We start from the raw sequence: 26,384 nt of genomic DNA, 5'->3' as shown, positions 1-26,384 counted from the left end.
GTTCATTCGAAATGACTGTATTAAATGAACTAGAACAAAAATTGATAGCTGACTTCTGGAAGAAAAGATAGGTTGGGCACGGTGGCTCACGCCTGTAATCCCAGCACTTTGGGAGGCCGAAGCGGGTGGATCACCTGAGGTCAGGAGTTCAAGACCAGCCTGGCCAACATGGTGAAACCCCGTCTCTACTAAAAATACAGAAAACAATTAGCTGGGCGTTGTGACAGCTGCCTGTAATCCCAGCTACTCGGGAGGCTGAGGCAGGAGAATCGCCTGAACCTGGAAGCAGAGGTTTTAGTGAGCCGAGATCACGCCATTGAACTCCAGCCTGGGCAACAAGAGTGAAACTCCATCTCAAAAAAAAAAAAAAAAAAAAGTAAATATATACAATAATAATTTATTGACATCAACATGGATGATAAATTCAATATTGAACTGTCAAAGACTTGCAAAGAAAAGAACATGTTAATATGCTTTTTTAGAAGCCATAAAGGAAGCAGTATTTAAAGTTACAAGTGTACAAGTGTACCTTTTATGAACATAAATGGATTTAAATATGCTCATGAAAAAGAGCTTAGGTTCAGTATAATCTTAGATTGCACCCAATCTTAGGTAGAGTGCAAAAGAACATGTTCCATAGAATGGCAGAAGATGATTAATATTGAAAAAAAATAAGTCTGTGCTCTCGCATGCACACGCAATATAAATATTCAAACTCATTGAAGTATAGAGTAGAATGGACATTACTAGAGGCTTGGGGTGCGGGTAGGGTGGATGGAGAAAAGGGAAGTATTCGTCAAAGAGTATACAGTTTCAGTTGGACAAGAGGAATCATTTCTAGTGATGAATTGCACAGCACGGCAACTATTATTGAGAATAATGTATTATATATTCCAAAATTATTAAAATGTTAAATTTTAAATGTTCTTCCCACAAACAAATTATAAATATGTGGGGAGATGGATAGGTTAATTAGCTCAATTTAACCATTCCACAATTTATATACATATCGTAACATCATATTGTACTTCATAAATATATACAGTAGGCCAGGCACAATGGCTCATGCCTGTATCCCAGGACTTTGGGAGGCTGAAGGAGGTGGATCACCTGAGGTCAGGAGTTCAAGACCACCCTGATCAATATGGTGAAACCCCGTCTCTATTAAAAATACAAAAATTAACCAGGCATGGTGGCATATGCCTGTAGTCCCAGCTACTTGGGAGACTGAGACATAAGAATTTCTTGAACCCAGAAGGTGGAGGTTGCAGTGAGCTGAGATCGTGCCACTGCACTCTAGCCTGGGTGACAGAGCAAGATTCTGTCTTAAAAAAAGAATATATATATTCCTTTTTATGTATGCGTGTAGTAAGATTCCTTACTATATATATATACACATATATATAGATATACACATATATATGTATGTATATATACACATATATATATATATATACAGTTGCTATTGGTCCATCAAAATAAAATTTAAAATTCCATTCAATTAAAAAAAACTCATCACAAAAGGCAAAAAGGTAATGATCAAAAAAAAAGGATGTGAAATAAGATGGCAATACATATGAAAGGCGATTTATTTCTATTAAAGATGCAGGAGAATTTTCTAAGTTAAGAAAAATTGGAGAGGGTGGGTACACAATATGACAAGCTGAGAGATTAGACCAGAGGAAATTTATAAACTTTCACATATTCCGTCGAGATATAATCTATACATACATAAACAATGAACTATTATTATTCTGCAAAGTTGGTGAAAATCTCTTCTTCTTTATCTGAAACAATGTAATCAAAAGAATAAAAGCACTCAGACTCTCGGACATAAAAGCAAACAACCTTCAAAATTTGCAATAATTAATAAACCAACAAACACTGTCTACTCAGCCTCAGCTGAAAGGAAATAATTGAGATTAAAAACTCTTGGGTATTCCTAATTCGACCTATCACATGATTTTTTTTCATGTGATTATGAAAAATAATCCAGGGATGCTGCTCAACATCCTACAATGCCCAGGACAGCCCACAGCACAAAAATTACGCAGCAAAAATGTTAACACTGGGGAGGTTGAAAGTCTATTTTGTCCAGAATATGCCCAACCTCAATGTGTGTGTGTGATTCAATTAGGGATCTCGTTCAAATGTAGATTCTGACATGGGGCCTCTAGGACAGGTCCAGATATTCCACATGTGTAGCATTTTCCCTGTTGATGTTGATGCTCCCTGACCAGTTGGGTGGTTCACTCTTTGAGGATCAAGGCTGTGGTCCAGTGTTAGAGTCAGATATTAGTACTTTGAGGTCTTCTCCAGCAGGAATCTTACTACACACCTCATGTCTGACTTCAGGTAGTCAAATGTTGAACTTGGCAGGTCAATTTGGCATAAATCAAGATTGCATGTGCCTCTTATGTGCTTTTCTCATGACAGGAAGTGAAATCTTTAGAAATTCTATCTTCTTTATGGAGTTTCTGTGAGAAGTAAGTAATATTTTGAAGCTCATTGGAGATTACCTTGCACAAACCAGTTGCTCAGTGGAAAGCAGGTATTCTATGTCTCCTGGTTCATCAAATTACTCCTTCAACTCCTTTTTTTTTTTTTTTTTTTTTTGACAGAGTTTTGCTCTTGTTGCCCAGGCTAGAGTGCAATGATGCAATCTCGGCTCACCATAACTTCCACCTCCCAGGTTCAAGCGATTCTCCTGTCTCAGCCTCCCTAGTAGCTGAGATTACAAGCATGTGCCACCATGCCTGGCTAATTTTGTATTTTTAGTAGAGACGGGGTTTCTCCATGTTGGTCAGGCTGGTCTCGAACTCCAGACCTCAAATGATCTGCCCACCTCGGCCTCCCAAAGTGCTCCTTCAACTCTTGTAGAAAACTCTTAAAGGACCTCTTATAACTCTTCATAGAACACTTTTCCTTGTTGAAACTAATAGCACATTATTCATCAACAACTATTGTCAACATAAGTATGAAATGCCTGCATATCCATTTCGCATGCCAGTAGATACATTTAATTTTCACGTATTGGTTAACTCCTCAATTGTCTTTAGGAGAATTGTACTTCCACACCTTTGGCTCTGGGTTTTGGTAATACCTCAGTTGGGAAGTGTGTATATCCCTACAGTGGTTGATGCTGAGCTTGGACATGTGATGTGCCTTGTCTGAAAGAATGTGAGCAGTCAGGAGAGATCCAGCGTCTATGAAGATGTTGGGAGAGGCATTCTGAGATTCTACCACTTTTTTTCATCTTCCTCTGCCAAATTGTCCTTCCTGTTCAAAATTTAAAAACCTACTAGATTTGGAGAGTTGTAGGAGTGACTATATTGTCTTCTCCAAAGTTCATATGTTCTAATTCCAATGTAGAAACTTTCCCAACATAGATTCCTATGTAATAAAAAAGCGTGACAATTAAGTCACTTACCAATGGGATGGTTTGTTATGTGGCATTAGCTTACTGACACAATAAACAGTGCAAAGAGATCTAAAGACATTCAGAATATTCTGATGCCTCTTAGTTTTTAACATGAGTTCTGATATTTGATGGCAGCCTTCACGATTACCTGGATATTCATGTTTATGCTGGATAACTGTATTAAATGAGACTATTGTTTACTTTTTTTTCTAGGTAGCCAGAAGAGGCTGAAAGGACACATATTTTATTTAAGTTTAACTTTTATTTTAAGTTCAGGGGTACATGTGCAGGTTTGCTATATAGGTAAACTTGTGTCATGGGGGTTCGTTGTACAGATTATCTCATCACCCAGGTATTAAGCCGTGGGCGGCAAGCCATCCAGGTGCTGAGGCAAGAGACCGAGGGCATGAGCTGTTCCAGTATAATAAAACATATAAAACAACAAGAGTTATACTAGATCTAGATCATAGACATGATTATATATGAATATCAGTAATAATTAGTTTGTAGCAATTACTCTTTATTCCAATATTATAATAATCCTCGCTCTATAATCACAACCTAGAAAAAACCAGGCCATACAGAGATAGGAGCTGAGGGGACACAGTGAGAAGTGACCAGAAGACAAGAGTGCGAGCCTTCTGTTATGCCCGGACAGGGCCACCAGAGGGCTCCTTGGTCTAGCAGTAACGCCAGCATCTGGGAAGTCTGGTCTAGCGGTAGCCTTAGCGTCAACGAAAAGCACCCGCTACTTAGTGGACCCGGAAAGGGAGTCTCCCTTTCCCCCGGGGAGTTTAGAGAAGACTCTACTCCTCCACCTCTTGTGGAGGGCCTGACTGATGTCAGTCAGTCACCTGCAGTTATCCGGAGGCCTAACCGTCTCCCTGTGATGCTGTGCTTCAGTGGTCACGCTCCTAGTCCGCCTTCATGTTCCATCCTGTACACCTGGCTCTGCCTTGTAGATAACAGCAGCAAAATTAGTGAAAGTACTAAAAGTCTCTGATATGCAGAAATAATGGCGTCAGCTGTCTCTCTCTCCCTCTCTCTCTCTGCCTCGGCTGCCAGGCAGGGAAGGGCCCCCTCTCCAGTCGATACGTGACCCACGTGACCTTACCTATCATTGGAGATGACTCACACTCTTTACCCTGCCCCTTTTGCTTTGTATACAATAAATAACAGCGAAGCCAGACATTCGGGGCCTCTACCACTCTCCACGTCTTGCTGTTAGTGGTCCCCGGGCCCAGCTGTCTTTTCTTTTATCTCTTTGTCTTGTGTCTTTATTTCTACAATCTCTCGTCTCTGCACATGGGGAGAAAAACCCACCAACCCTGTGGGGCTGGTCCCTACATCTGGCGCTCCAATGGGGGCTCTCCCTCGCTGTGTGAAGTTGCACTCTGACTGTGGGATGCAGCGGAGGAGTTCCACGAGAGATTCCTGAGGACTGCAGTCGATAAGCTTGGTGGTAAGCTAGAGCACTCAGAGTATTCCGGGGACACCATGGGACAAGCCAGTACTGAGTACTCAGACTCGGGTAGAGTCACAGGCTCCCTTGAGGCCTGGTTCTTTTCTTCCCAATCCGACTCCACTAGAGTCACAGGCTCCCTTGAAGCCTGGTTCCTTTCCTCCCGATCGGACTCGGTTAGAGTCACAGGTGAAATGCCTAACCTTGTTTTTACTTCAACTCGTTATTTTAAATTTTGTCCTGCTTGTCTCTTTAAATCACCTAGCCTTGCTTCTCATGTATATAAGACTCTCTAGCTAGGAAAGCCGGACAAACTCCAATTGACCCCTTAATTTACAAGACACTGGGGCTCCTCACACAACCCCCTTTCCTGAGGAGTTGGCCTGGGTAAACAGATCCTCAGCATTTCAAAGGAGCCCAATTAACTGATAAGGTACCAACACCAACAATGTATGAAGTTCCCCAGGAATTTTCTCCAAGAGATAACAACATAAAACCTTGAGTTTGTGTCCGGCATAAACCCTGTATCTAAGTTTAATGAAAGACTTAGAACCTTGCACCTGGTACCATTGCTCTTCTTGTAACCATTTGTCTTTTAAGTTATTTATCATTCTGTAACCATTTTGATTCTTTTGATTTTTGCATGTTTTTACTTCTGTAGAATTATTGCATTTGAGTCCCCCCTCCCCTTCCTAAACCTAGGTATAAAAGTTAATCGAGCCCCTTCCTCGCAGCCAAGAGAATTTTGAGCATTAGCCATCTCTTTGGCCGCCAGCTTAATAAAGGACTCTTAATTTGTCTCAAAGTGTGGCATTTCTCAACTCGCTTGGGTACAACACAGGCTCGCTTGAGGCCTGGTTCCTTTCCTCCCAATCATACTCAGTTAGAGTCACAGGCTCCCTTGAAGCCTGGTTCCTTTCCTCCCAATCGGACTCGGTTATTCACAGGCTTCCTTGAAGCCTGGTTCCTTTCCTCCCAATCATACTCGGTTAGAGTCACAGGCTTCCTTGAGGCCTGGTTCTTTCCTCCCAATCGGACTCAGTTAGAGTCACAGGCTCCCTTGAAGCCTGGTCCGCAGTTGCCGTGGCAGCCTGGTTTTCAGGCCCATGAAAGACCTGCTCAGCAGATAATCTCGTCTACCCTTGTGGCTCACGAGCAACAAATTACATACATCCCTGAAAATGACACTCCTCTTATGAGGGCTATAGCTCAGGCAAGGGAATACGGGGATCCCAAAGCCTGGCAATTTCCTGTAATTTTACAACCTCCAGTACCTGCCACCCCAGCAGCACAAAATCACCCACAGCCCATTGTTGATCTTGCTTAGCAGGCGGCTGATCTCATGGCACCTTCACGCTCTGTATTAATATCTTGTTTTTCTGCAGTACAACAAGCAGTTGCAGTAGCCGGTTCGGTTATTGCCCCCCAAAAAATCCAGACTTCTCCATATCACTATTTAGGAATGCAGCTAAAAGACAAGGTTATTAAGCCCCCCCCAAAAAAAAATCATTGTTCCCCTCACCTGATTACAAGTTCAACAGGCTTTTGCTACTTGCATCGCTTGGCAAGTGCATTTGGCAGGTTTCCCGGGTATAATTGATAATCACTATCTTAATGTAAAATTATTTCAGTTCCTTAAACTCACTGCTTGGATTTTACCTAATATTACTAGAAACACCCCATTACCTGAAGCTGTCACTGTTTTCACTGATGCTTCCTTTAATGGCCGAGCAGCATATACAGGACCAAGAGAACGTGTTCGTAGCACAGGAGCTATTTCAGCACAACGAGCTGAGCTGCTTGCTGTTATGACTGTCCTTGAAGATTTTCCTGAACCAGTTAACATCGTCTCTGACTCAGCCTACGTAGTACATGTTGCTCGCAACATTAAAACTGCCTTAATCAAATTTCTGCCTGATGATAACCTGTTCTTTCTTTTTCAAAAGTTTCAGTCTGTGCTCAGAGCAAGGTCTTCTCCTTTCTACATTACTCACATTCGGGCCCACACACCCCTCCCCAGGAGTCTCTCAGCAGCAAATGCCAGAGCTGATACATTAGTTACTCCCGTTTTCACAGGTGCAGAAAATTGTCATGCTTTAACCCATGTCAATGCTGCGGGACTCCGAAAAAAATTCCCCCTTACATAGAAACAAGCTAAAACCATTGTACATCACTGTCCTACTTGTCAGGTGTTAATTTTATAGCCACTTTCTTCAGGAGTTAACCCTAGAGGACTTTCACAGAATGCTCTCTGGCAAATGGACGTGACTCATTATCCTGCTTTTGGCAAGCTTTCTTTTATATGTGTAACTATTGATACCTTTTCTCATTTTATTTGGGCCACTTGTCAAACAGGAGAAAGTACAGCTCATGTTAAACCACATATGCTTTCCTGTTTCTCGGTTATGGGCTATCCCGAGAAACTGAAAATTGATAACGGCCCCGGCTACACTAGTGCTGCTTTTAAAAAGTTCACTCAAACATGGGCAATTAACCACACAACTGGCATCCCCTATAACTCTCAAGGACAGGCCTTCGTTGAACGAGCCAATAAAACACTCAAAGATCAACTTCGAAAACAGGATACTAAATCAAAGGGAGATGCTGCTACTCCTCATGCCCAATTAAATCTGACTCTTTTCACACTAAATTTCTTAAATCTAACAAGAAATCAACCTTTTACAGCGGGAGAAAAACATTTCACTGGAAATAAATTTGATCCACAAAAAGGAATGTGGGTACTGTGTAAGGATGCAAAAACTAACACATGAGAATTAGGCACGGTCATAATTTGGGGTAGGTGTTTTGCTTGTGTTTCCCCAGGAAAAGGACTACAGCCCGTGTGGGTTCCCTCCCGACAATTAAAATTGCACCATAACTCCAAAGATGAAACGCTCCCGGAAACAAAAGGCAAAGACCCCTCGGAAACCAAAGAGCAACTTTCGCCGCCTGACACATAAACTTCATGACCTCCACATTGAGTCAAAAATCTCGCCGTGTGACCTACAACACCGCTTGTTCAACTCCACCTACATGGGGTCATATAAAGGTTTTATCGCATCAAACAGAATTTTTTTTTTTTTTTTTTTTTTTTTTAGACGGAGTCTCGCTCTGTCGCCCAGGCTGGAGGGCGGTGGCGCAATCTCGGCTCACTGCAAGCTCCGCCTCCCGGGTCCACGCCATTCTCCTGCCTCAGCCTCTCCGAGTTGCTGGGACTACAGGCGCCCGCTGCCTCGCCCGGCTAATTTTTTGTATTTTTAGTAGAGACGGGGTTTCACTGTGTTAGCCAGGATGGTCTCGATCTCCTGACCTCGTGATCCGCCCGCCTCGGCCTCCCAAAGTGCTGGGATTACAAGCGTGAGCCACCGCGCCCGGCCCAGAAAATTTTTTAAAAGAAAAAGGAATCCCAAAAACGACCGGTAATATAATTCTGGCTGCCTTTATGGTAGTCAGTGCAGCGGTAAGTATACCACCGGTTGGGGCAATTCAAAATTATACTTACTGGGCATATGTTCCTTTTCCCCCTCTAATTCGGTTTGTCTCTCGGATGGACTCCCCAGTAGAAGTTTACACTAATAATAGTGCATTCATGCCGGTCCCTAATGATGATCGGTTTCCAGCTCAACTGGAAGAAGAAGGTATGCACTTAAATCTGTCAATTGGCTATAAATATCCACCACTATGCATTGGGAAGACGCCTGGCTGTTTAGCTTATTCTTGCCAGAATTGGCTGTGGACTGTACTGTCCTTTACACATGATTCTTATCAAGTACATAATGTGTTCAGTACCAATTCTTTTCAACTTCTCACTGTCAAACTTACTCCACATGAGGCATGGAGAGCTCCTCTCACTACCAAAAGTAATAAAACAAAAGGACTGTCAGACTGCCCAAAGAAACCTACAAAGGGGCCTTTTATAGTGACTTCAATTTTATGGGATAATTGTAATGCTCCCAAGGCCGATGTGCTCCAAACTGTAGCCACGGGTATTGTTATTGAGTGGGCTCCAAAGGGGCATTATTGGGAAGATTGCTCCAGCAAAAATACCTCATGCTCGGAGTTTATTTATTCCTTAGATTATATAGAGCATGGATGGCAGTCTTACAGGCTGAGACAATGGGTGTCTCCTTACCCATTTAAATTGATGGACACAGGCATTGCTCCTCCTAGGCCAAAATTGATTCATCCCTTTGTTACCCCCAGAACATCCTCAACTATGAAAATTAGCTGCAGCTATGACAGGAATAAGGATATGGAACACTACCTATCAACTCCTTCACACTAATACCAAAATACCCACATTCAACATCACCTTCATATCTGAACAGGTGATACACATCAGGAGCTGCGTCAAACCCCCTTACATGCTGTTGGTTGGAAATATAATTAGCATTCCCAATACACAAACTATACAATGTGATAACTGTAAGCTGTTCACTTGCATTGATGCTACTTTTAATCCCACTACAAGTATTCTCTTAGTAAGGGCTAGGGAGGGGGGTATGGATACCAGTTTCTTTACATCGTCCATGGGAATCTTCCCCCTCTATTCACATAATCAGTGAAGTTCTTAAAGGTATCCTCAAAAAAACAAAGAGATTTATTTTTACTCTTATTGCAGTCATTGCAGGACTAATTGCAGTTACCGTCCACAATTCTGTTAAACCGCTCACTATGTTGAAGCATGGCAAAAAAACTCCTCCAGACTTTGGAATTCTCAGGCTCAAATTGATCAAAAATTAGCTAATCAAATTAATGATGTCCGCCAAAGTGTAATCTGGCTGGGAGATAGAGTTATGAACTTGGAACACCGTATGCAATTACAGTGTGATTGGAATACTTCTGATTATTGCATAACGCCTTATGCTTATAATAAAGATCAATATAGCTGGGAAAAGGTCTCAAGACATTTACAAGCCTGGGATGATAACTTAACCTCGAATATTTCGCAACTTAAAGAGCAAATTTTCGAGGCTTCACAAGCTCATTTATCCACTGTTCCTGGCTCAGACATTTTTGAAGGCCTGACTAAACAATTATCTGATCTTAATCCCTTCAAATAGATCAAGCCCCTCAGAGGATCATTGTTGTCACTGGCATTATTAATATTGGTATGCTTATGTTTTCTCCTTTTAGTCTGCAGATGCCTCCAAGGAGTCCGAAAACAAATCCGAAGTCAACGACAAGCAATGATGGCGATGGTGATCCTAGTTAATAAAAAGAGGGGGAGATGTGGGCAGCAAGCCACCCAGGTGCCGAGGCAAGAGACCGACGGCACGAGCTGCTCCAGTATAAAATATATAAAACATCAAGAGTTATACCAGATCTAGATCATAGACATGATTATGCATGAATATCATTAATCATTAGTTTGTAGCAATTTCTCTTTATTCCAATATTATAATAATCCTCGCTCTGTAATCATAACCTAGAAAAAATCAGGCCATACAGAGATAGGAGCTGAGGGGACACAGTGAGAAGTGACCAGAAGACAAGAGTGCGAGCCTTCTGTTATGCCCGGACAGGGCCACCAGAGGGCTCCTTGGTCTAGCGGTAACGCCAGCGTCTGGGAAGTCTGGTCTAGCGGTAGCCTAGACATCAGTCAGGCCCACTCGCAGTTATCCGGAGGCCTAACCGTCTCCCTGTGATGCTGTGCTTCAGTGGTCACGCTCCTAGTCCGCCTTCATGTTCCATCCTGTATACCTGGCTCTGCCTTTTCGATAACAGTAGCAAAATTAGTGAAAGTACTAAAAGTCTCTGATATGCAGAAATAATGGCGTAAGCTGTCTCTCTCTCTCTCCACCTTGGCTGCCAGGCAGGGAAGGGCCCCCTGTCCAGTGGACACATGACCCACGTGACCTTACCTATCAATGGAGATGACTCACACTCTTTACCCTGCCCCCTTTTGCTTTGTATCAAACAAATAACAGTGCAGCCAGACATTTGGGGCCGCTAGCGGCCTCCGCCTCTTGGTGGTAGTGGTCCCCTAGGCCCAGCTGTCTTTTCTTTTATCTCTTTGTCTTGTGTCTTTATTTCTGCAATCTCTCATCTCCGCACACGGGGAGAAAAACCCACCGACCCTGTGGGGCTGGACCCTACATTAAGCCTATTACCCATTAGTTGCTTATCCTGAGCCTTTCCCACCCCTTAGCCTCCACGCTCCGATAGGCCCCAGTGTGTGTTGTTCCCTTCTAAGTGTACATGTGTTCTCATGATTTAGCTCCCATATATGAGTGAGAACCTGCGATATTTGGTATTCTGCTTCTGTGTTAGTTTGCTAAGGATAATGGCCTCCAGGTCCATCCATGATGCTGCAAAGGACATGATCTCATTCTTTCTTATGGATGCATAGTATTCCATGGTGTATATGTATTTTAAAAAACCCAATCTATCATTCACTGGCATTTAGATTGATTCCATGTCTTTTCAAATGTGAATATTGCTGCAATGAACATATCCATGCTTGTGTCTTTATAATAGAAGGATTTATATTCCTTTGGGTATATACCTAGTAATGGGATTGTTGGGCCAAATGGTATTTCTGTCTTTAGATCTTTGAGGAATCACCACAGTGTCTTCCGCAATGACTGAACTAATTTGCACTCCCACCAACAGTGTAAAAGTGCTCATTTTTCTCCACAACCTTGCCAGCATCTGTTATTTTTTGACTTTTTAATTATGGCCATTTTGACTGGTGTGAGAGGATAATCTCATTGTGGGTTTCATTTACATTTCTCTAATTAGTGATGTTAATTTTTTTTTCATATGATTGTTGGCTGCATGTATGTTTTCTTTTGAAAACTTCTGTTCAAAAGGACATACAAGTTTTTCGAGAAATGAGTTGTGACCTTGATTCACACAAGTCTGTATTTCCAGGAGCAATATTGGGCAGAAATTCAAGCTCTTGTGTGAGTCTTCCTTTGATCATGAGGGTTGTAGAGAGTTTATAGTATAAAAGAGATAAGGCAATGGCTGATAAATTAAACACACATATTGTTCACTTATCTGCACTTTAATGTTTATGATGCTTTTTTTTTTTTTTTTGTATTGGAGTCTAGCTCTGTTGCCCAGGCTGGAGTGCAGTGGCAGGATCTCAGCTCACTGCAACCAGCGCCTCCTGGGTTTAAGCAATTCTACTGCCTCAGCCTCCCAAGCAGCTGGGACTACAGGTGCATGCCACCACACCCAGCTAATTTTTGTATTTTTAGTAAGGACGGGATTTCACCATATTGGCCAGGCTGGTCTGGAACTCCTGACCTTGTGATCCAACCACCTTGGCCTCCCAAAGTGCTGGGATTACAGGTGTAAGCCACTGCGCCCAAACTATGTTGCAGTTTTTTAAAGGGAAAGATATTTCTTAGTACAATGGAAAGAGTCGTATTTGCAGGTAGCACAGGAAAATTTTAGGTAGAATGAAGATGATACAGTAAAATTATATAGACCATGACATCAAATCGTTCACTCAGATGAACAAACTTCATTACACATGGACATCAAGATTCCACACTCCAAATGTTCCAGAGTAAGTCCATGCATGATCAAAAATTTTACTCTCTCATAGTTAAGACAACCTCTGAGTCTAAGTCCAGATGGAGTCAGTTGACATTTGCTAATTTGTCTGTTTAGACTACACTTGGAACATGGATTTCATAAGCAATTTTTGTCTTCTTGGTTTTTTTTTTTTTCTTCAGAGTCTTGCTCTGTTGCCAGGCTGGAGTGCAATGGCACAATCTTGGCTCACTGCAACCTCTGCTCCCAGGTTCAAGCAATTCTCCTGCCTCAGCCTCCTGAGTAGCTGGGACTACAGGCACACACCACCACGCCCAGGTAATTTTTGTATTTTTAGTAGAGATGGAGTTTCACCATGTTGCCCAGGATGGTCTTGATCTCTTGACCTCATGATCTGCCCATCTCAGCCTCCCAAAGTGCTGGGATTACAGAGTCTTCTTTGTTTTTAATCAGAAATACAGTAGGCATTTGGACGTGGAGATAACGGGAGAACAGGATCTTAATGGAGAGGATAAAATGCCACCACTGGCTAAAAACACACTAGTATATTAAAGTGTTTTTTGTTTGTTTGTTTTGAGACAGAATTTTGCTCTGTCACCAGGCTGGAGTGCAGTGGCGCGATGTTGGCTCACTGCATCCTCTGCCTCCCGGATTCAAGCCATTCTCCTGCCTCAGGCCCCCGAGTAGCTGGGATTACAGGTGCCCACCACTATGCCCAGCTAATTTTTGTATTTTGAGTAGAGACGGGTTTCACCATGTTGGCCAGGATGGTCTCGATCTTCTGACCTCATGATCTGCTTGCCTCAGCCTCCCAAAGTGCTGGGATTACAGGCGTAAGCCACCGCGCCCAGCCCCCTAGTACATTAGTTTTACATTGTGAGGAGGAGCAGTTAAGGCAGTGATAGAAAAAGAAATGACAGACACAAACGTAGAAAACTGGGGTCTCAGCTATTCATCCACAATAAAATTATATTAATAATTTGTATAGTTGCCATTCTTGGTTCCTTGTGTGAACGCAACTCACCACTGCATGAGACCAACAGGAATCTCTACCTTGTTTCTGACCTTAGTCTGGGAATAACTTTGGGAAAGTAGGAAAATCACAAAGGAGAAAACAGTTGACCATCTGAGAGCTGAAAGCTTCTTAAAGAAAATGCATATATTTTACAAAGCAGGTAAGATCACAGAATTTGAACATCCATGAAATTAATAGAAGGAATCATTTCTATTTCCACCATCTGACTAATAAACCAGTTTCTGCGTCAGGGGCTTAGAGCTCTGGCATCACATGCCCTTCTTGAAAACAGCTCTTTTATTGTTTCCCTCTGAAGAATTGTGTCAGAGCCCCCTTTATGTCTTTATTCCTCAGATTGTAGATGAAGGGGTTCGGCATGGGGGTGACCACAGTGTACATCACCGAGGCAACAGCACTTGAGTGTGAGTTGTGGGTTGCAGCAGAACTAAGGTACACACCTAGGCTCGTACCATAAAATAAGGAGACAACTGAGAGGTGAGAGGCACAGGTGGAAAATGCCTTGTACTTCCCCTGAGCTGATGAGATTGCACGTATGGAGGAAACGATCTGAGAGTAAGGGTAAAGGATCCCCGCGGGTGGAGCACCACCGAGCAGGCCTGCTGCCAAATACACCCCCATGTCATTAAGAAAGGTGTCAGAACAGGCAAGGTGGGTGACCCGACTAAATTCACAGAGAAAGTGAGGGAATTCAAGTCTGTGCAGAAGGACAACCACAACACCATTAAGCTTTGTGACAAGGAATTCAGGGCGGTAATCATCCAGGATGCCAGAATCAGGAGTCCACACAGCCGAGGGTTCATGATGACTGTGTAGTGCAGAGGATGACAGATGGCCACAAACCGGTCATAGGCCATCACAGCCAGGAGTAAGCTGTCTAACCCTCCAAAAAGTACGAAAAAGCACATCTGGGTGATGCAGCCTGCATAGATGATGACTCTGCTCTGTGTCTGGATGTTTACGAGCATCTTTGGGACTGTAGTGGAGACGAAACAGATGTCTGCAAAGGACAGTTTGGAGAGGAAGAAGTACATGGGGGTGTGGAGGTGGGAGTCTGAGATTGTGGCCAGGATGATGAGCAGGTTCCCAAGCACGGTGACCAGGTACATGGACAGGAACAGCCCAAAGAGGAAGGGCTGCAATTCTGGTTCCTCTGATAGTCCCAGGAGAAGGAATTCTGAAATCCCTGTGTCATTCTCTGGTTCCATCTTTTTTTTTTTTTTTTTTAACATAGAGACGGTCTTTCACTCTGTGGCCAATGTTGGTCTGAAACTCCTGGGCTCATGCGATCCTCCCACCTCAGTCTCCCAAAGTGCTGGCCTTACAGGCATAAGCCATTGCACCCAGCCTTGGTTGCAAATTTTCAATGTGACTACCAAAAAGAGAGAGAATATGACAATGTAATGATGCATTACAAACGTACCAGAAATTCTCTCATTTATATTCCAGAGTCAAGAACTTATTTTTCTTTTAAAAATTATTTATTTCTATGGTGACAGATAAAATGGTATGCATTTATCATGTATAACATCATATGTTGAAGTATATTTACATTGTGGATTGGCTAAACTAATGTTAATTAGCCAATTAACATTAGTATTACCTCATATAGTCATCATTCTTGTGTCGAGAACACTTAACATCCATTTTCTTGGCATTTTCCAATAATTCAATATATCATCATTAACTATATTCACCATGCTGTAAAATACATATTTTGAAGTTATTCCATCTAATTATAACCTTGTATCCCTTGACTGACATCACCTCAAGCCTCCATACCAATTTTCCCAGCCTCTAGTAATCTCCATTCTATAAGAAGTTGTTTTCTATGTTTAGTGTGGAAATCTGGTTCCCTGTTAGAAGATCTCCTTGCCTTCTCTGATTAGGAATTCCTATGCCACGCTCTCTCTCTCTCTCTCAGCCTTTCCCTGAAGGCATGTATTCTACAGTATCATTAATGAGAAAAACCATTCATGCATTTGTGGACTGCAAAGTGAGTGTTCTGAGGTTCCAGGTACTGTGTAGACAATGAGTCAATGGTGCTATAAAACAAAGTCCCTACAATTGAATAACGGGAACAAATACGTATACACTATGTCAGATGGTGAGGAGTCCTACGAATAAAAAGGAAAAAATGTGTTACTTTTAGTAGGTGTACAGACAAGATCAGCAGACACGGTAAAAATTGAACAGAGAGCAGAATGAAGACAGGGTGAGAGTCACCATGTTCTTTGCCAGAGTCTGTGCCAGGGGAAGGAAGGACCAATGAATGACTTGACAGAATGTGCTTCTTTCACATGTTCAAGGTGGACAAGGAAGCCAGCGTGGCAGGAGAATGTACAGGAAGAGAGTGATGAGAGACAGTTTCAGAGGATGTTGTGGGATGAGGGGGCCTTGAAGCTGCTGAAACTTAAAGATACAAGGAGTCCCTCTGACCAGATGCTGTTGCATTTGCATTTTATTAATTTGCCTGCAAAGGTATCTCAGTATGTGTAACGCATCCCCTCTTTTCTTCCCGCTGTGTCTTTGACTTCTGGCTTTTCTATTATGAGTTACCTCTTGGAATATAGACCCCAAATCCCCTTTCTCCGTAACCTGCTCTTATGCTAAAGGTGCTTGCACGTGCACGTGCACACACATACACACACACATACATTGCCTACGTGCACACAGCACACTGTAGCTCCCTGGAGCCCTGTTACTCTTGTGCTGTTCTCACCCTAGTTACACTATTGGAAAGAAATGAATACCAGGAAAGTTGTCAGTTTCAAATTATCTTTCCCCAGGAGAATTCAGAAATGGTCTGATAGCAGGTGAGACAGCCCTCTTCTCATTCTCTTCTTTAATTATTCATGTGGCATCTCTTCTTTAATCATTCAGGGTCTTTGGGTTCTGAGCTCTTTTGAACAATTCCAAGGAATTGCACTAGTTCTGGTTCTGGTGCCCTAAAGTCGTGCACCCACACACGTATACACACAGAGAGAACGCATCCACACATGCAGCCATGGCTTCCTGGGGCCATGTTACTCCCTCACGCTTCTCATCCCACTCACAGTATTAGAAAGGAATGGATACCTCGAGGTTATGTATGGCAAATTCTTAATATCAAATTATCTTTCCCCAAGAGGATACAGATATGGTACCTAGAAGTTCCAGTTTGGAAACTTCCCATGCATACGTAACCTCGAGGTTCCACTTTGGGATGGCCTTTTCCTGCCCTATGTTTAAAGAATAAAAATCTGCTTAATAAGCAGAGAGGTGGCTGCCTTTGTGGCTCATCCCTGTAATCCTAGCACTTTGGGAGGCCGAGGTGGGTGGATCACCTGAGGTCAGGAGCTTGAGACCAGCCTGGCCAACATGGTGAAACCCCATCTACTAAAAATACAAAAATTAGCTGGGCGTAGTGGCGGGTGCCTGTAATCCCAGCTACCTGGGAGGCTGAGGCAGGAGAATCTCTGGAACCCAGGAGGTGGAGGTTGCAGTGAGCTGAGATTGTGCCACTGCACTCCAGCCTAGGCAACAAACAGAGACTGTGTCTCAAAAACGACCACCACAACAAACAAACAAACAAAAAAGCAAGAGACAGAGAGAGAAGAATCAATTGGATCTGAAGGGAAAAATAATCTAATAAGCTCACATAGTCCCTGAGAGACCTAAAGGAAGAAAAGGCTTCCTTAGTTTTGAAAACTTTCCAACTCCCATTATATCCCTGAGGCCCAGCAAAAATCAGAAAAGACAGAGGGAAATTTACCAAATATCAAACATGGTGATATCTTTTCTGTGTCAAGACACTGATATGTTGAGAACCCCTATGGAAAAAAATGAGCAAATGATATAAACCAACTATCCAAAAAGGAAATACAAAAGGAAATGCTAGGCCAGCTCGTTTATTGTGCCGGGGTCTTTCCTGTGCATTGTGTGATGTTTATCAGCTTCCCTGTTTTCTACTGACCCTCCCCAGGGTGACAGCCAAACCAGTCATTGCTCACTGTTTCCTGGGGGACAAAATTACTCCTGGGTGAGAACCAGTTTTTAACATAAAAATCACAAAATATTTCCATACCAGTTATCAACTGAGAAAGGAAAGGGAAAGACGAGCTTTTAAAAAAAAAACAAACAAACCCACAGTCAAATATAAAAAGCACATGTGTTATGTATAGCAAACTACTCAACCTTTGTGTAAACATTGTATGAATGTGTATGTGTGCATTCAGAAAGAGAAGGTTTATGAGAAACCAAAATCTTATGGAGAAAAGAATATAAGTGAGGATGCTATTAGGTTAAGGATAGTTATTTCATTTTATGGCTGCATAGTTTAAATTAAACAATATACATTAGATGAGCATCCACATAACTACATACAGAATCTTCGCATAGGTAAATCATCCTAAGGCAAGAAATAGAAGTAGGAAGATAAACATATATATATAGCTAAATAAAATTTAGAACTTTTATGACCAAAAATATTCCCTTAAAAGTCAATGAAGAAATGATAACCTTTAAAAGTCGTTGGAAATGCTGATATCTATATAAAAAGGAACAGATATTGCTCAATCAAAATGGCGATCATATCTATGAATCTTTGCTCACACCCAGTAATAGTTTAAGACAGCAACAAGAAATCTCTCTCAAACCAATGAGCCCTGGAAAAAACTTAAAGAGTTGCCACATTGAGTGGAGTTGGAACTTTAAACAGGTAGCAAAGGGGATTCAAATTTCGCAGAAATGAGAGTGTTACAAGGTATGGCGGAAACAACCTGGATACAGCCATCAGACTAAATACAGGTATTCATGAACTTAAAGTTTCTCGGTCTCAGCACTACTGAAATTCTGGGCTGGATTATTTACTGTGTGGGGTCTGTCCTGGGCATTGTGCTATGTTTATCGACTTCCCTGTTCTCTATTGACCCACCTCAGGGTGACAGTGAAATATGTCCTTGCTCAGTGTCCCCTGGGTGACAAGATCATGTCCAGTGAGAATCACAGTTTTAAAATGAAAAATCCCCAAATGTTTTTATCACATTGGTATAATGGGAAAATAAAGAAGAAAACAAGTTAAAAGCTACACCAAAATATAAAGAATATTTGTGACATGCATAGGATACTATTCATGCATTTTTATAAACTCTGTATGAATGTATATGCGTGCATAATATAGGAAAAGAAGGTTTAAAAGAAACTAGTTCTTATGGAATAAAGAATGTAAGTAAAGATGCAATTAGGTTAAAAATGATCATTTCAAAAAACTGTCACTCCTGTAATCCCAGCACTTTGGGAGGCCGAGGCGGGCAGATCACGAGGTCAAGCTGGCCAACATGGTGAAACCCCATCTCTACTAAAAAAAATACAAAAATTACTCATGCCTGTAATCCCAGCTACTTGAGAGGCTGAGGCAGGAGAATTGCTTGAACCTGAGAGTCGGAGTTTGCGGTGAGCCGAGATCGTGCCACTGCACTCTAGCCTGGACGACAGAGTGAGACTCCATCTCAAAAAAAAAAAAAAAAAATTAGCTGGGCATAGTGGAGCGCACCCGTAGATCCAGCTACTCAGGAGGCTGTGGCAGGAGAATCGCTTGAACCCGGGAGGTGGAGGTTGCAGTGAGCCGAGATCGTGCCACTGAACTCCAGCCTGGTGACAGAGTGAGACTCCGTCCCCCCCCCCAAAAAAAAAAGAATAAAAATCTGAAATAAAATTTATATAAAGATATAAGACATGGCGGGGTGCAGTGGCTCACGCCTGTAATCCCAGCACTTTGGGAAGCTGAGGCGGGTAGCTCACAAGGTCAGGAGTTGGAGACCAGCCTGGTCAATATAGAGAAATCCCATCTCTACTAAAAATACAAAAATTAGCTGGACGTGGTGGTAGGTGCCTGTAGTCCCAGCTACTGGGGCCAGAGAATCGTTTGAACACGGCAGGTGGAGGTTGCAGTGAGCTGTGATCATTCCTTTGTACTCCAGCCTGGGCGACACGGTGAGACTCCGTCTCAAAAAAAAAAAAAAAAATATCTAAGATAGTAATAATTTAATGATACCAAAATGGGTCACTAAGTCAAGATTAAATCACCCAAGCCCTAGAAATTAAAGAATATAAAATGTAGAGAGGAAGTAGTATCTAAGGTAATAATTTGATCCTATATAAAGATAAATATTTAAATACGTTTTTGAGAGATAAAGGTGATCTTTCGTCAGATGATAAAGAATGATTTTCAAATGATGGCCAAAGGTGATGCAATGTTTAGAAACAGATAGAGCCCCAAAAGCCAAAAGGCATAATAAAGAGAAAAGAGGTGTGAAAACGAGTTGGACATGTGTATATAAAGGCAGTTTACTTAGCCAAACGATGCAGACCTCTCTACCTTTGTAAAGAAATGAGAGTTATATGATATAACTGTCAGAGGCGTGTGAACCAGAGCAACTCTATCTTGAATAGGGGCTGGGTAAAATGAGGCTGGGACCTACTGGGCTGCATTCCCAGATAGTTAAGGCATTCTCAGTCACAGGATGAGATAGGAGGTCAGCACAAGATACAGGTCATAAAGACCTTGCTGATGAAACAGCCTGCAGTGAAGAAGCCGCCAAAATCCACCAAAACCAAGATGGCGAGAGAGCGACCTCTGGTGGTCCTCACTGCTACACTCCCACCAGCGCCATGACAGTTTACAAATGTCATGGCAATGACAGGAAGTTACCCTCTATGTTCTAAAAAGGGGAGGCATGAATAATCCACCCCCTGTTTAGCATATCACCAAGAAATAACCATAAAAATAAGTAGCCAGCAGCCCTCAGGGCTGCTCTATGGAGTAGCCATTCTTTTATTCCTTCACTTTCTTAATAAACTTGTTTTCACTTTACTCTATGGACTCCCCTGAATTCTTTCTTGCGCGAGATCCAAGATGCCTCTCTTGGGGTCTGGATTGGGACCTCTTTCCTGTAACATCTTTCTGGTGACTGCTAAAGGGACTAAAGTGAGGAAATCCCAGACCCAAAGGCTAAATTTGGGTAAGTGGTGGGGTCGCGTAACATAACCAATGAGAAGATTTGACAACATAAAATTTATAAACTTTCACACATTCCATGAAAACACATTCATACTTACATAAAAGAACTAAATGAAACATGTCAAAATTCGTAAAAAATCTCAAATTTTATCTTTTAAAAAATGCAATAAAAAACACTACAAGGCTGGGCGCAGTGGCTCACACCTGTAATCCCAGCACTTTGAGAGGCCGAGGAGGACAGATCACTTGAGGTCAGGAGTTCAAGACCAGCCCAGCCAGCATGGTGAAACCCGATCTCTACCAAAAATACAACACTTAGCTAGGCTTGGTAGCCCCTGTAATCCCTGCTACTCGGGACGCTGAGGCAGGAGAATCTCTTGAACCCAGGAAGTGGAGTTGCATTGAGCCAAGATCGTGCCACTGCACTCCAGCCTGGGCAACAGAGCAAGATTCTGTTTCAAACAAACAAACAAACACACTACAAACCCACAATACAAAAGCAAATTGCACAGAATTTGCAACAGAATGATAAATGTTTGACAAACACAAATACATTCAGCCTCACTAATAAGAAAATAATTACAAAGTAAATGTTAGCATACTACTTTTTAACTATGAAATAATTTTTAAAGTTTCATTTGAATACTCAGCATAAGAGAAGAAAAATGAAAAATGTTTGCCTCATGAATTTCTGTTGTCAGGTAGTATTTGGAGAAGTTTATTGGTCTGAAGACTTCTCGTCAATGTGGAAAGATACTCAGATATTCCCACTCTTAAATATAAAAAAAAAATGCCCTCACTTCATTGTAGATCCCTCCACAGCTAATACCTTCTTTCTTTCTTTTCTCCACTTAATTGCAAAGATATTTCGACAAATGTTCTAATTTTTTTGGAACCACTTTAAACCTCCCATTCCCTCTTCTAACTGGGCTCCCATTACTGTGACTTAATTGAGAACAATCACCCTTCATTGCTGAGTTTATTGATCACTTCTCTTTTTAGCACTAAAAATGATTACATGAATCAATTAATCAAGCAAACAACCTCAGTGTTCTCTCTGCTCTGGGCTAGGCTGCATTGGATCTTAGGTGACCTAGGGTCCGTGTTCATGGTTTCCATTCTTTCTGATCCTTTTCTTTCCTTTACTTTCTTTCTTTCTTTTTTTTTTTTTTTTTTTTTTTGAGACGGAGTGTCACTCTGTCTCCCGGGCTGGAGGGCAGTGGTGCAATCTCAGCTCACTGCAACCTCCACCTCCCAGGTTCAAGTGATTCTCCTGCCTCAGCCTCCCAAGTAGCTGGGACTACAGGCATGGGCCACCATGCCTGGCTAATTTTTGTATTTTTTAGTAGAGGTGGGGTTTCACCATATTGGCCAGGCTGGTCTGGAACTCCTGACCTCGTGATCCACCCACCTTGGCCTCCCAAAGTGCTGGGATTACAGGGGTGAACCACCGCACTCGGCCTTCCTGATCTTTTTCTACAGTACTTACTGTGTTCTCAGACTCACCTTGATGGGTTTCCTGACAGGAAGGTGTCTACATGAAAGTGTGTCTTCCTCCCTAGCTGGGTGATGATGGAGACTGAAACTCTATCCCAAGACAAGAAATCAGGAAAGGTGAAGCATCGGTACCTGAGCCAGATTTAGGACTGCAAAGAAAGAACAGTGTCCCGTCCAGCCCAAGGTTGCATATACTGAAAGCCAACAGGACAGGAGGTATTCACAGCTTCATATATCTGCTCGTGAGGCACATTTTCTCTTGTTATTCCACCACTGAGCACACCATGTCCCTGTGGGACATTGCTCTGCAATGAAATAATTTTTTTTCTTGTATCCTCTATTCCCAAGACACCAGATTAAATGCAAGGTGAATCCAGTCTTTATTACTTTCTCTCCATGGACTTTCTTCTCTTCTAGAGACCTAAACTCTTAAAAGGTTATCAAAACCCTGAGGAAAAGTTGTTTCCAAAGTCTAAATTGAGGAACTTGTCTCAACTAGGTACCTTGGATATCAAACGCATTGACTTGTGGTGGGAGCAAAGTCCTTAATATCTTCAGGAATTTACTATTCTCTATAACAAGGGTCTGCACTATGTTCTCTTAATATGGGTACAATATTCCTTGGCTTCATGATTCTTTAGTAAACAAATAGAAATGTCATACTTATCACACAGGCGAAGAGCTGTCACTTAATCCTTCATCAAACATTTGGTAATTGTAAGACATATCTTTAGATGTTTCTATACTAGCTTCTCTGAGATTAGCACCTTGGAAAGAATATCTTGTGAATTTTTCAAAATTCATTTAAATTCACAGATACAATAGTATGTATTATTGTGTACAACGTGATGGTTTGAAGTATACATACCTTGTGGAATGGTTAAATCTAGCAAATTAATACATGCATTACCTCACATTTTTATCATTTTTGTGTTAAGAACACTTAACATCCATTCTCTTAGCATTTGTCAAGAATGCAGTAAAATATCATCAGTCGCCACAGTCACCATGTTGTACAATAAACATCCTGAATTTATTTATCCCAACTGCAATTGTGTATCCTTTGACAGATATCTCCTCACCCCTCTTCCCTCAACCTTAAACCTATAGAATAGATGCCCCCAGGAAAAGACCGACTAAAGATAGTCAGGGATGAAAAGGGGATACCCTAATGGGAACAGATTGACAGGCAAATTATATTAACTTATAGAATAAAGGTTACTGGAGATTAGTAGGTTGGGAGGGAGGGTTGGGGAGATATTGGTCAAAGGATACAAAAATTGCAGTTAGGGGGAAGGAGTAAATTCAAGAGATATGTTTTATAGCATGGTGACTGTTGTAAATGGTAATATTTTGTAATCTCAAAAAATATTAAGAGTGGATGTTGTATTCTCACAGGAAACACGAGGACAATGTGAGGTCATGCAGATATTAATTAGCTACATGTAGCCATCTCACAATGATATTTTGTGTATATTTCAAACTATCACATTGTGTGTGATAAATACACATGATTTTATCTATCAATGTAAAAATGTTTTTTGTTGTTTTTTTTTTTTGAGACGGAGTCTCGCTCTGTCGCCCAGGCTGGAGTGCAGTGGCGCGATCTCTGCTCACCACAAGCTCCACCTGCCGGGTTCATGCCATTCTCCTGCCTCAGCCTCCCGAGTAGCTGGGACTACAGGCACCCACCACCACGCCCGGCTAATTTTTTGTATTTTTTTTTTTAGTTGAGACAGGGTTTCATCGTGTTAGCCAGGATGGTCTCAATCTCCTGACCTGGTGATCCACCTGCCTTGGCCTCCCAAAGTGCTGAGATTACAGGTGTGAGCCACCGCGCCCAGCCAAATGTTTTTTATCTTCTTTCTTATTTTTATGTTTTAATGATTCCTTTAATTTTTTTATTTTTATTTATTTATTTATTTATTTATTATTTATTATACTTTAAGTTCCAGGATACATGTGCAGAAGGTGCAGGTTTGTTACATAGGAATATATGTGCCATGGTGGTTTGTTGCACCCATCAATCTGTCATCTACATTAGGCATTTCTCCTAATGCTATCCCTCCCCTAGCCCCCCACGCCCTGACAGGCCCTGGTGTGTGATGTTTCCCTCCCTGTGCTCATATGTTCTTATTGTTCAACTCCCTCTTATGAGTGAGAACATACAGTGTTTGGTTGTCTGTTCCTGCGTTAGTCTGCTGAGAATGATGGTTTCCAGCTTCATCCATGTCCCTGCAAAAGATATGAACTCATCCTATTTTTGGCTGCATAGTGTTCCATGGTGTATATGTGCCACATTTTCTTTATCCAGTCTATCATTGATGGGTATTTGGGTTGGTTCCAAGTCTTTGCTATTGTAAATAGTGCTGCAATAAACATACATGTGCATGTATCTTTATAGTAGAATGATTTATAATCCTTTGGGTATATACCCAGTAATGGGACTGCTGGGTCAAATGGTATTTCTGGTTCTAGACCCTTGAAGAATCACCACACTGTTTTCCACAAGGGTTGAACTAGTTTACACTCCCACCAACACTGTAAAAGCATTCCTATTTCTCCACATCCTCTCCAGCATCTGTTGTTTCCTGACTTTTTAATGATTGCCATTCTAACTGACGTGAGATCGTATCTCATTGTGGTTTTGGTTTGAATTTCCAGTGATGATGAGCTTTTTTTTTCATATGTGTGTTGGCCACATACATGTCTTCTTTTGAAAAGTGTCATATCTTTTGCTGACTTTTTGATGCGGTTGTTTGTTTTTTTCTTGTAAATTTAAGTTTTTTCTAGATTCTGGATATTAGCCCTTTGTCAGATCAATAGATTGCAAAAATTTTCTCCCATTCTGTAAGTGCCTGTTCACTCTGATGATAGTTTCTTTTGCTGTGCAGAAGCTCTTTAGTTTAATTAGATCCCATGTGTCTATTTTGACTTTTGTTGCCATTGCTTTTGGTGTTTTAGTCATGAAGTTTTTGCCCATGCCTATGTCCTGAATGGTATTGCCTAGGTTTTCTTCTAGGGTTTTCATGGTTTGAGATCTTACATTTAAATCTTTAATCCATTCTGAGTTAATTTTTGTATAAGCTGTAAGGGAGGGGTCCAGTTTCAGTTTTCTGCATATGGCTAGCTAGTATTCCCAATATCATTTATTAAATAGGGAATCCTTTCCCCATTGCTTGTTTTTGTCAGGTTTGTCAAAGATCATATGGTTGTAGGTATATGGTGTTATTTCTGAGGCCTCTGTCCTGTTCCATTGGCCTCTATATCTCTTTTGGGACCAGTACCATGCTGTTTTGGTTACTGTAGCCTTGTAGTACAGTTTGAAGTCAGGTAGTGTGATGCCTCCAGCTTTGTTCTTTTTGCTTAGGATTGTCTTAGCTATATGGGCTCTGTTTGGTTCCATATAAAATTTAAAGTAATTTTTCTAAGTCTGTGAAGAAAGTCAATGGTAGCTTGACGGGGATAGCATTGACTCGATAAATTACTATAGGCAGTATGGCCATTTTCACGGTACTGATTCTTCCTATCTATGAGCATGGAATGTTTTTCCATTTGTTTGTGTCCTCTCTTATTTCCTTGAGCCGTGGTTTATAGTTCTCCTTGAAGAGAACTTGTAAATTGGATTCCTAGTTATTTTTTTTTTCTCTTTGTAGCAATTATGAATGGGAGTTCAGTAATGATTTGGCTCTCTGTTTGTCTATTATTGGTGTATAGGAATGCTTGTGATTTTTGCACGTTGATTTTGTATCCTGAGCCTTTGCTGAAGTTGCTTATCAACTTAAGGAGTTTTTGGGCTGAGACGATGGTGTTTTTTAAATATACAATCATGTCATCTGCAAACAGAGACAATTTGACTTCCTCGCTTCCTATTTGAATACCATTTATTTCTTTCTCTTGCCTGATTGCCCTGGCCAGAATTTCCAATACTATGTTGAGTAGGAGTGGTGAGAGAGGGCATCCTCGTCTTGTGCTGGTTTTCAAAGGGAATGCTTCCAGCTTTTGCCCATTCAGTATGATATTGGCTGTGGATCTGTCATAAATAGCTCTAATTATTTTGAGATACGTTCCATCAATACCTAGCTTATTGAGAGTTTTTAGCATGAAGGGGTGTTGAATTTTATCAGAGGCCTTTTCTGCATCTATTGAGATAATCATGTGGTTTTTGTCATTGGTTCTGTTTATGTGATGGATTACATTTATTGATTTGCATATGTTGAACCAGCCTTGCATCCCAGGGATGAAGCTGACTTGATTGCGGTGGGTAAGCTTTTTAATGTGCTGCTGGATTCCCCCCAGGCTTAGGGTAACAACAGGGAAATACATCTCACTAGCAGATCTTAGGAGCTGTAAATATTTCACCTGCTGTTGTCCCTGGGATTAGACAACCCTGGGCTGGATGGGATGTGGTTGATTCTTTTGTAGTCCTAAGTCTGGCTATGGGGCTGATGCTTAACTCTGT

The 26,384-nt window shown here is 41.6% G+C and overlaps 1 protein-coding gene and 1 long non-coding RNA gene across 3 annotated transcripts; one reads left to right on the top strand and one right to left on the bottom strand.

Moving 5' to 3' along the window:
• The first annotated feature begins 4,477 nt into the window (after positions 1-4,477).
• LOC134732178 (uncharacterized) lies at positions 4,478-11,808 on the top strand. 2 transcript variants are annotated; one of them, XR_010115055.1, is made up of 3 exons: positions 4,478-4,883; positions 7,707-8,343; positions 10,020-11,808. It is a non-coding gene; the product is annotated as an uncharacterized lncRNA (long non-coding RNA). The 2 variants fall into 2 exon arrangements; XR_010115056.1 differs by having other exon boundaries at positions 7,684-8,343.
• A 1,896-nt stretch (positions 11,809-13,704) lies between these two features.
• LOC129459183 (olfactory receptor 7A17-like) lies at positions 13,705-14,633 on the bottom strand. Its single transcript, XM_055235568.1, is given in 2 exon segments — positions 13,705-14,120; positions 14,123-14,633. Coding segments are annotated over 2 exon segments (927 nt in total).
• Positions 14,634-26,384: the final 11,751 nt, after the last annotated feature.

Source organism: Symphalangus syndactylus, chromosome 13 (assembly GCF_028878055.3).
Source record: "Symphalangus syndactylus isolate Jambi chromosome 13, NHGRI_mSymSyn1-v2.1_pri, whole genome shotgun sequence".
In the NCBI taxonomy this organism is placed as follows: domain Eukaryota; kingdom Metazoa; phylum Chordata; class Mammalia; order Primates; family Hylobatidae; genus Symphalangus; species Symphalangus syndactylus.
The sequence above is the reverse complement of the archived record's forward strand: the minus strand, read 5'-3'. Positions and strand labels throughout refer to the sequence as shown.